Source organism: Camellia sinensis, chromosome 1 (genome assembly GCF_055761805.1).
Source record: "Camellia sinensis isolate YWXY chromosome 1, ASM5576180v1, whole genome shotgun sequence".
Lineage (NCBI taxonomy): Eukaryota > Viridiplantae > Streptophyta > Magnoliopsida > Ericales > Theaceae > Camellia > Camellia sinensis.
The window spans coordinates 19,604,312-19,616,224 of record NC_138961.1 but is presented as its reverse complement, the minus strand read 5'-3'; the positions used below and the strand labels follow the sequence as shown (position 1 = coordinate 19,616,224).

The following is an 11,913-nucleotide window of genomic DNA, read 5'->3' as shown; positions in this document are numbered from 1 at the left end:
GATAATCATACAGTCAAACAGATAGAATGCAATTTAACTAACATATACTCAATCAATTCGGTTTCCAATTTCAGTCAGTCAGTTCAGTACTTTAATCAGTTCAATTATCAGTCATAATCAATTCGGTTTAACGGTAATCGATGGTTATCGGTAATCAATCAGTCATAAGTCGGTAAACAGTATGAGGGTTGTTACAAACACCAACAACAATTAAAGATCAATCGGCAAGAAAAACATAGATCCAATCCTAAAATCAACAACAACAACAATGAGCACTCATAACACTCAGATCATCACAACACCAACAACAATTAAAAATTAATCAGCAAGAAGAACATAGATCCAATCCTAAAATCACTGCACATACTTCAATCGTTAGATATTGATTAGGAATCATCTCGGCCATTCAAACGAAATGTATCTCTGATACATTTTGGGACAAATTCAAAAATCATTCTCCCTTATTCAAAAAATATAAAAAAATAAATCAAAAATGGGTATAAATGATTTACTATCTTTAGGTCTATGAAAATCCACATTAAAAATAAAAATAATAAATCAGAGATGGGTATAGAACTCTTGCATACCATCATTGATCATCTCCACCTTATAGTCACTCATAATCCTATTTTACAACAATCAAAACCCAATACCTACTGTTTTCAATGGTGCCTTTTTTTTTTCTTTTTTTTTTTAATGACACTCAATGGTGTTCTTCATACACTATCACCACAACTATATTACAGGGCAAGTAGACATTGCAAACCAGTTCTTGGTGCTTGTAATTAATTGTGGAGAATGGAATTCAAATCAAATGTATTAGATTAAAACTAAATGATCCATAATAGTAGTATGTACATAACCTAAAACTAAATGACCCATAATAACAATATGTACATAACCTTAAAGCATAGGATTCCCAAAAAACTTGCCCTTGCGTTGCTGTTCTTTTTTATTTATATCGGATTTGTTGCAAGATTATCCACTTATGAATTCCTACTCTCTATTTAATTGTCCCCCCACTCACCCTCACTTTAAATACCCTCCTTTCTTCTATTACTAACCACTGTTTACAGGAGATAAAGTGTGAAATGGCTGGTGAGATTGAAGTTGCCAGTCAACCATCTTCCAGGAGGTACAAAGAGTTGTGATCCACCGTCTGATTCAAACTGGCTCGGATGAGCTATTGTTGGCTTGAATGCCTCTGTATTGAAGATGCTTCCATCACCAACTCCTCCAAAATCTGTTAAGCTGGCGCTGTGAGCTCTGCAGCTCATAGCAGAGTACTCAAAGTAGTCCAAAACACGCGGTTTTTGGGCATCAACATTGCTCAAAATCAATAGAAAAACAACCAGAAGTACTGAAACCGCATCAAATATCTGTAACATTAAAGAAAAAAAAATTAATTGATATTTCATTTATATTTCACTCATGTTTTATTTTTACTTTCCAAATTCATGCCAAAAAGACTAAAACTCAGAAATTTTAAAGAGTTTTTTTAAAGCAAGATTTGGAGTTTTGGCAATGGGATTGGTTGGACTGCTAGGACATGAGAACCCATATTAAACAAAAATTAACATTGTTAATGTCTAGTGCATAACTTGTGCCTAAAGGCACTCCTATATAACCTTTTTTTGGGGGGAGGGGGGGCGATCGAACCCATATAACCACTTAAATAGTGGATTTTGTTCCTTGTACCAAAAAAAAAAAAAAAACTATCACTCATACGATTTGTGGAGCTTTAGACTTGGAAGTCATACATATACGTCAATTTAATGTTACATTACCTCACCAATTTAATAGCATAAATTCAAACCTAGGTTAAGTAAATCCATTTTTAATCCAACTTACCAAAATTAGCTATCAAGAAAAATCATTGCGGCCATATAATACCAAGGTTGTTAAAATTGGAATCCTACATAAGATCGATGAGAGGGTATCATGGATCGGATTGTAGGATCAGATTGAGAATCATAAGATTCTACTTTCTAGGTAAAAATACAAATTAGAATGATGAATAATAAAAATAAGGTGAAAAATCATAAATCCAGTGATCCTACTTATGATCCTACCTACGATCCTACTTCCGATCCTACTATAACACCGATCCTACAACGATTTGGATCGTTTTGACAATTTAGGATTGTAGGACTATGATCCAAATCACGATTTTGATAACCATGTATAATGCCCCAATATGGTTGAATAAATTACATGAATGAAAACATACTTCAAAGAGAGTAATTGTAGGGATGATGCAAAAGTCATCAATTAAAAACAACTATAAAATTGAAATTATTGCTCTAAAATATGGCCAAATAAAAGTATTTGAAATTATTGACCTTTCTTTTCACTTTTGATATTGTTTTCTTGTCACTTGATTTGGGCTCACATCAAATTTTAGAGGCTTTATCTTCAATATCAAATGCACCCCAATAGTCCTAACTGGCCTTTCACAATTATTTTCTACTGTAACTGAAGTTTAGAGCTAGGGAATTAAAATAAAAGAAAATAGAGACAGGGAGAGATAGAAAGAGTAGTCGATGGCCTAAAAGGCGCATATATTGTATAATGAAAAGGAGAAAAAATTTAAAAGGAAAACTCACATTAGGAATTTTAGGATGGTTCTTCTATGAGGATTAAAAGCAGTACGCTATTCTTTTCCTCTTCTACATGGAGGATGAATAGAGCTTTTCCTTCGATCTGAAAGGATATTGGATCTGAAAGGGTCTGATAGACATAAGTTCCATTGAGGCTTCAAAGGCTTTTAAGGATTTAAACTCACAAAACCAAACCATACCTGAAAAAATATAAGAATTCATTCCAAAACAATGAATTTTCTGAATAACTCAAGATAACGGAACAGAATTTTCTGAATTTTCTGACCACACAACAAAACAGATTTTAAAACAACACAATAAAGAATTCATTCCAAAATAACTCAAGATAATGACTGAAAAGAATCCATTCCAAAACAATGAATTTTTTGAACTCATTTTTTTTTCCAACTCGATGCTCTAAATTTTTTTTTTTCTTTCTTTTTTTGTATTTCCATTTAGCTCCACCTTCACGTCCACCTCTCTCATAGTTCTATTTTTTTCTTTGAATATCTTTTACCTCCAGACTTTCCCCTTCCCCCATTGCACAACCACCACTCTCTCTATCTTCTCCTTGCCTCCCATACCACACTCCTTCTCTCATTTTCCCTTATCTCTCTCACCAACAACATAACAATGCCACGAAAATAGAAGCTGAACAAAATCAAAGCGCATTAACTAAAGTACTACAAAAAGCGCACCAACTAATAAAATAACCCAAAATATCAAAATCAACCGCCAACAAAACCAATTAACTGAACTCGTCTTGCTGATAAAACAATCAAAACAATAGAAAAAATATGAATACTTTATTATGGAAAAATCACGATAACACAGCAAATATAAAGAAGCAAAGAAACACAAAAAGCCACACCTTGAGACTCAAACAACTTCTCATCCTTCAGCATTTCTACATAAACATAACTCATTAACTCAATTCTCATACAAATTTAAATTCACCATTTTTTTTAACAAAACTCAATTTAAACTCCATTTAAATTTATCCACCAAAAAAAACCAACATTTTCTACAAACATTTTCCAAAAAGAGTGGATTTGAAGAAAAAAAAAATTTAAACCCACTTTCCAGTGGGTTTGAAAACCAACATTTGAAGTAGATTTAAAAACCAACATTTTCTAGTGTATGTTCGTGTCTAAAGACACGAAGGAAATATATTGAGTTTAATCTTCTCCTATCTAATCTTTTATGTAGTACATGGAAAATTTATTCACAAAATAATTTTGGAGAAAATTGTTCCTTTCTTATAGCATCACACTATTATTCTTGAAGTTATCAATCTTTCTTGTTCTAATTGAAGAGGTTGGTCTCATTTGAACTTAAGCTAAAATTAGAAAAGAATATAATCTCCGTGATTACAATATTAACAAACCATCTCTAATGTGTAAAAAGAAAAGGCATGGAAAGAAAAATTATAAATTGCCGCCCACCCCCATTGTGCAAAATTGAAGTGTATCAAAGCCCAAAGTTTAGTAGGAAAAATGTATCAGTTAGTTAAGTAAAATGTATGATTAGCAAACTCATGAACATATTACCCTTAAGTCTCAGTAATGTTACATTATTAGTTAGTTACAACACTCATTTCACTTTCCTAAGCTTAAGTCTCAGACTCTTCATATTACACTTCTCTCTTGCTAAAGCTTGATTATAAACCAATTACAGAGAAAGAGAAAAATAGAAAGTAAAAAAAAAAGACAGATGAGCAGTCTTAATTCCAGTCTAGACGATTCCAATATTAGATAACTATCTGTTGGCCTGAGGCCATGGTCCAAATAATGTTCAAGAGAACTCAAAAATATAGACAGATGAGCAGTAGTTGGACATCCTAGCATTAAAAAATCCTTGTGTTCATCAATAGTGCAGAACGATGATTCAACCTAACCAATACAGGTTTAAATTATGCATGACAGTGAATAAATTATCCCAAAATGATAGCAATTTGTTGTTATGTTAGTTATAGGCTAGCAGTTCATACCATGTGGAGGAGCACCCATGTCTAAGGCCTCCAAAAGATAGCCAAATTTTGTTTCCGCCTGTAGGCAAAACAGAACCCATATTACATTTGGGTCAATAGTTTCTAGATTTAACATTCGGCTATTCCTTTCCTTGGGAGCAATAAGTATTAACACATCAATCTAAGGAAATTCAAAAGTTCCAAGTGATGTCCAATTGGAACTCACCTTTAAATGGTAAATATGTGTGGTTGTATCTATCATTTCAAAAATATTTTAACTAAAAAGAAAATAAAAATCAGAAAGTAGTGTGCAAACCACAGTGATCTACCCAAAACTTGCCAGGAACTATTTTCCAAAGTGCCAACATCACATGTGTTTCAATTCAATGTAGTGCGCACACCACAGTGATCTAATATCTTGAAGAATTGGTCAATGCATGAAAATATATTGATGATTGTTAGTAGTGCAATGAAAATTTTGGCCCATAGAAGTATGAAAACCATGATAATATTAATATCAGGTAATTCAAAAGATCTACATATACTTTCTCCAATTTGGTACTTACATATTGCATTAGATGGGAATATAAAAATAATTTACAACGTAAGAGATAAAACACAGCCCTAGTAATTAATGATTGAGCAACCCAACCAGTATTCGTTAAGTGTCTCCTCACCTGCTCAGGGGAAATGCCAACAATTTCGAAAACATTTTCTTGAATCTCACGTTTATGAATTTCACATGTTAAGTATTGGCAAAAGATCAATATTGCACCTAACAGAGAATAGAGTACATATTTATATACCTCAAAAAAACACTCATCAGTGCTACAGTGAGCAAGAAATTGGGTACCGATGATATGTATACAAATTAGGTACCGATGCTATTAAATAAAATATCCATTATATAATCATTGAAGTGGATTCCACACCGACTGATTGTGAGAATGCTATTTGTTAATTGCTCCTCGTGCAAACAAACCAAGTGATAGAACATTCCTGAAAAATGTAAAGTCTTAAAAAACAATTTTGTCCTTCTCATTATATGAACAAAGGTATTATATTAAAATAGTCATTATATATACATAGAGATAGAAAACTAATTACCTCACATTAATAGTTTTCAATGCATGCATTTTATGGGATTTTGGTTTTCATGTTTTAATTATGTTAATTTATTAGTTCTTGAAATATTAAATCTATGCTTCAATTAAAATATTTGTTGACCAAGTAGCACTTTTTACTCTGTTAACTTGAAAACTGTTTTTAGAATTGGATTTATAACTGACAAAGTGATGAAATAAGAATACACGAAAAGAAGAGGCAAAGACTACCTCTGAGAAGCCAGCCGGATTAAGGATTGCCCGCACATTTTCTGACATAAAATCAACTCCTAGAACTGTGATATATTGGCAACCAGCTTTTACCATCTTGACAGCTGAATCTGCCATAACTAGCGAATCAAATATATGGATGTGAGGCCAGTGCTTCTGGGCAGCAGTTAAGACCCCTTGGACCTCAGGATCTATGTAAATAAAAATAGTAGAAATTATTTTTTGCATAGCATAGATATTAGAATCGATTTCATCCCAAAAATATACATAGCAATCAGAATTGATTTCATTCCAAAACCCAAAAAATGAGAAGAATCCAAGACAGCAGAGCTCAGAGAGACCCAAAATTAGATGCAAATAGATAGTAATCGAGGTCAAAAATAATGAAAAAGGGCAATTGTCACTGCGAAAACATCATGATTTCCAAATTAGTATCTAATTATCGTCATCGCACACATGAACTATCCCAACTTGAAACAAATGAGACCCGGACATTGCCGTGATCGAACCATACCTGTTTAGATATTTTTTATGACGATAGCCAATTTAGATATTCAACACAAATAAGTATTTCAAAACACAATTTCAATTAACTTATTTTGAAATTGGGTTTTCAAAACACACGATAGGGTCATTCCATCAAAACACACCATAGACTTCAAAACACACCATCACAACCCTTCCATCAAATTAAGCAAAGCAGAACACTACACAATAGACTTCAGAGCAAAACAAAATGTTTCCAGACAAAATTCAAAATAAGCATTATTTGCATTGGCTCTATAATAAAAAATCACCAAAATGTATGGAAAGTTACTTCATTCAAAATAGGTCCATTAAAAAATTGCACCTCTGCAATAAATACCAATAATAAAATCATGGGCCCAAAAAGAAAGAAAAAAAAATAAGATAAGGTCATTCAAGAAAAAACTTATGCAAATATATTGCAACTTAGGCAATGAAAACTTTAACAAAAACTTATTTTTTGACCCAAAAGAAAGAAAATTCAACAAAAATAGTAAAATAAAATAAAATAAAAAGACGTGTTTAACATATTGTCAAGTAAGTGAAGAGGGTTTTTGAATTTATATAATAAGGGAAAATATAAAATGTAAAATTCAAATATAAAATGACTTAAACAGGAAAATTCAAATGAAATGTAAAATTAAAAATAAATTTAAAAAAAAAACCCATCTTCCGTATTCAAAAAATATAAAATAAAAAATAAAAAAATCTCAGCCATTCAAACAAAATGTAAAATTAAAAATAAAAAAAGAACCATTCTCCCTTATTCAAAAATAAATAAATAAATAAATAAATAAAATTAGAGATGGGTATAGATGATTTACTGTCTTTGGGTCCATGAAAATCCACAGAGAACTTCTCCACCTTATGGTCACTCATCATCTTATTTCACAACAATCAAAACCCAACTATTAAAATAATAATAATAATGTACGTGTCTTAGATTCACACACATTGTGTAACATGTGTCTTAGATTATTCTCACACACTTACATACACCTACACGAATTTGGGATTGGTGTTGTACATGAATGCATAGTAGATCTCTTAAATAATTCAGATTAATTATATATTTATAATTTATAATAAGATTATGTTTATGTTTTAAAAAAATAAATAGTTAATATGATTTTGATAATTTTTTTAAAAAGTGGAGTTTGATCATGAGTCTATATTTATTCCATTAACTTGATTTTTTATGCAAATGATGTACTCAACGAATCCTATAATATAAATCATTCAATTCATGAAAATATGATCCGAACAAATCTTTAGAGTATGACACTAACACCCATCCCAAATCCATACCTAGAAACCAATATATATATCTATATATAACACATTTAATTATCTAATACACAAATTAAAGTCAGTACACCTTGTTAAAAAAAAAAAAAAAAGTCAGTACACAAATTAAGACAAACCAAGAAAAATAACAAAAATATTAAATCATTGTTAATTGTACCATCATTATGTCAAAAAGCCCAACACATTAAGCTGAAAGCTACATAAAAATTAAAGAACACAACAACAACAAAAAAAAAAGAAAAAAGAATTGAAAAACCCAAAATTGATTCTTGTTATTGTGAGCAGAAAAATTAAAGAACACAACATCACTTGGGCATTTATATTTATCTATAATCTTTTTTGACTTCTAGAAACAAAACTTAATCTAGACATTGAACAAAGACAGACAGATTAAGCTGAAAGCAACATAAAAATTGAAAAACACAATCAAAAAAAAAAAAAAAAATAGCAAATTCGTTGAAGAATCTATTATTGGGGCTTTTTAACAAATTCAACAATTTTGTTGAAAAATTTAACAAATTCAACTTGTTAACAACCTTCTAACTTTCTTCAAATCTATTATTGGGGCTTTTTACCTTATGAAGAACAGCTTCGTTGAAGAAGGAGGGTGAGAAAATAGAGTCGGTGGTCGAGAGAAGAAAGGACAGCAAGAGGCGATGAGAGGTGGTCGGTAGTCGATGAGTGGCAGAGGAGATGGAGTATCAGAGGAGATGGAGTGCTGCAACAGCTCCCTTTCTCATTTGAGTTTGCATGGCTTTTGTACTCTGTCCTTGCAGCTTGGATTCTTTCCGAAACTTCAATTTCTAAGTATCGCAAATTTCGACATCGCTTTTGCAATAGTATGGTATCTTGTCTGCAAGAAGCATTACACGCTCCCAATCTGAAAACTTTTTGGGTCTCCAACTGCAAAAAGCTCAAGTGGCTGCCAGAAGGAATGCATACCCACCTTCCATCTCTTGAATCACTGAGTATATGGAACTGTCCAGAAATTGAGACCTTTCCCGAAGGGGGTCTGCCTTCCAACTTACGTCGACTTGGAATCGGGGGTTGCAACGACTCCCCTCTCTTACAGAGTTCGGAAAGAGGAGCTGTTGCAGCACTCCATCTTATCTCCTTGGTGAGAGGCAGAGAAGAGAGGTAGAGAGAGAGAAGAGCGTATGAAAGAGAATGGATGAAAGAGGGGGTAGAGATGAAAGAGGGGGTAGAGATGAAAGAGGGGAGACAGAGAGACGGGCGGGAAAAAAATCCATCTCAGCCGTTTATTTTTGTTTGAAAGATCTGTACCGTTAATATCAAATGTATCTCACATACATTTTATACATTTTCAAATTCTATTGTGTCTTATTATATAGATTATTATTATTATTATTTTATTTTTTTATAAAAATGAAAGTAGATAAGAGGCGCTACAAACAAAGGTAAGTTTGGTTTAGTTTTTAAAATATGATTTGGATGAAAAAATAAAAAAAAGTTTGTTTGGTTAACAAATTTTTAAAATATAACTCAAAGCTCAATTTTCTCTATCCTCACTCATTTTCTTTTTTATTATTATTAATAAATCAATCAATTATATTTTCTCTACCTCTCGCCTCGCTAAACCAAATGGAGCCAGAGGGTTAAATGTTTAATGACTCTTATTTGTTAGAAATCTCAACTGTCGGATCTAATTGAAATTTTAATTAGAGACAAGTCATTCCTCACCACATTTATCTTGATGAGATGCAAACGATTTGATTTTTAATAAATCAAGCAAACAAAATATTTATAGTACACACGATTATAAAAGTAAATAATATATTCTCAAAATAAAGTCTTTTAATGGATATACAATTAATGTTATGTTTTCAAAAAAAATTATATTATTATATCTATTACATTGTGTTAATTATTTGTCAACCTAATATTAATTCAGTGAATTTTAGCAAATGATGATATTGAAATGTTGATTAAAGCTTCTACGATGTTTCAGTCAATATAGGTTTTGGCTAAAATAATTAATAAAATTTAAAAAAATTAATATAGTCATTGAGATAAAATGCCATATCTTATATATCAATTAACCACCTTTTTTTTTCACAATTATCTATGCAAAAATTACAAAAAAAATCACAAATCATCCCAAACATAACAATTTTTTTTTTTTTAATCTCATAAATTGGTTACAAAGCCAACTAAAATAGTTAAGTTTTCAAATTAGGACTTAGAATAGAATAAGAGTAGTTATATGGTCCAGATTCATTGATAATATAGTCCCACCCATACAACTTTAATTACATGTTATAGATTTAATATTTTAAATATTTTCTGAATCTTAAAGAGAGGAAGAGATTTAAGAGGATTAAAAAATTACCAGTAGATTCTAATAGTTGGACTTAATTCTCATTAAGTCTTATTGAAAATAAATCTTAGTAAAATTATCGCAAAAAATAAATTTTTTGTGATAATTTTTTATATATGTCGCTAAAAATTGACAATTAGTGACATTTTTTGTCATTATTTTTATAAATTATCGTTAAAATTTACAATTAGTGACTTTTTTTATGATAAATTTTTTCCATAAGACTTATTAAACAATAAACTTACTTATTAAAACCTACATGTAAATATTCCTTAAAGTATTGCATATATTAAATTTGTCTTGCTCTGTCTTTTTCATAGAAGAAAAGTATCACATATAACTACGGTAGTAGTAGTAGTGGCTCACGACTAATGTGTGCATAATTAGGCCGTGGCTGAAGGTACTCCTAACGTAGGTAATTATATATTTATTAACATTAATAAATATCTCTAATGTAATATTGACTTTTTTTTGAAATTTCACGCGACTCAGAGAAATTTTGGCCCCGATTTAGAGAAAATTTCTCTAGTATGATGACAGAGAAATTTCTATATAAAAATTGAAATTTCTCTAAACTGAGTAAAATTTATCTAAATCGAATTTTCTCTATAAAAATGTTGAGGGACCTTAACTGCTATGAAAATATCGTATTTTTTTTTATTTTAAAAAATCTTAATATCAGGAACTTTAAAAAAAAATTCCTTCTTTTAATTATTATCAAATCAAATAATAATAATAATACTCTTTTAAAAACAAGATATTCAGTCACGTACATGTGAGGTGATGTCCTCCATGAACTATGGAGTGTTTTGAAAAGTTAGTAAAAAGTTAATTTTTTAGTGACTTTTTTGGCCAAAAACTAGCTTCTTTTGACTAAAAAAATTAACTTTTTTGATTAACAAAACTAAAAAATCAAGAAATTAACTTTTTTAACTTGTTGTCAAAATCAGCCTACATGCTCATCATGTTTTCCCTCTCATATAGTATGTAGTCATCAAGATTTTTGTTTTAAACTATGTGGTCGTTAAGATTTTTTTTTTTTTTTTGAACAAAATAATTGTGGGGATATATTTTCTGAGTACCAACACGTGACTAAGGTGACACTGACGTGTCAGTCGAGGTGCCACGTGTTCTGGTCACGACGTCGATGTGATCTCGGCTAGGCCACTGTTATCTCCGAAGATATCGGAATCTGGGATAAACGGATAAGGGACAAGAGTCCTAGAGTAAGGAAGGACTTCAGCCTGGATAAGGATAAAACTCTTCGGGAGTTTATCTTTATCTATTGGAGAGTCCAAGATAGGCACTGAGCTAAAGTCCATTAAAGCTAGGCTTCTATTGGGACTAGGACTGAGTTGGCTATAAAAGAGAGGCACCCCCATGGGTTAAAGGTACGCAATTTATATTCTGAATAGTGAGTTAAGCACTATTGATTATCTTTGAGATAACTGAGTTGATCGTCAGAGTGCCCCCGGGTGGACGAACCACCGCCGGAATCTTCTCTTTCTGTTGCAGGTCATTCAGGCGCTATCTATTCTGCCAGTGCTCTTCAGCTGAATATTGAGTTGGCAGTGTGGTCGAAAATTCACTTACACAATTTGGCGCCGTCTGTGGGAAAGAAAGGAGAATAGATGGCCAGCGACGGACAGAAGGATAAGATTGGGGGAGAAATCCCTGTTGGGAACGGTAAACACGTTGACCCAAACATGGAGAAAGATGGTCGCAACGAGGAGACTCAGAACCAGAATCACGGCAAGAAAGATATCGGCCAGGATGGCGACGTGCCAAAGAAACCAGATCGAAACGGGTACTACAACGAGGACGACCTCCAGGTATGGA

At 31.8% G+C, this 11,913-nt stretch overlaps 1 protein-coding gene across 3 annotated transcripts; it reads right to left on the bottom strand.

Annotated features, from left to right (window-relative positions):
* Positions 1–269: 269 nt before the first annotated feature.
* LOC145792155 (uncharacterized) lies at positions 270–8,918 on the bottom strand. 3 transcript variants are annotated; one of them, XR_014331328.1, is made up of 5 exons: positions 8,312–8,918; positions 5,904–6,013; positions 4,591–4,648; positions 2,607–2,800; positions 270–1,379 (listed from the first exon to the last, which is right to left on the bottom strand). XR_014331328.1 is itself a non-coding variant. In XM_082872816.1 (4 exons), exons 2-4 carry the CDS (start codon positions 6,018–6,020, stop codon positions 2,670–2,672), a joined length of 306 nt encoding a protein of 101 aa, XP_082728942.1. In that variant the 5' UTR covers positions 6,021–6,094; positions 8,312–8,916; the 3' UTR covers positions 1,940–2,669. The 3 variants fall into 3 exon arrangements, 1 of the variants encoding a protein (XP_082728942.1); XR_014331326.1 differs by having other exon boundaries at positions 272–1,379; positions 5,904–6,094; positions 8,312–8,914; XM_082872816.1 differs by lacking the exon at positions 270–1,379 and having other exon boundaries at positions 1,940–2,800; positions 5,904–6,094; positions 8,312–8,916.
* Positions 8,919–11,913: the final 2,995 nt, after the last annotated feature.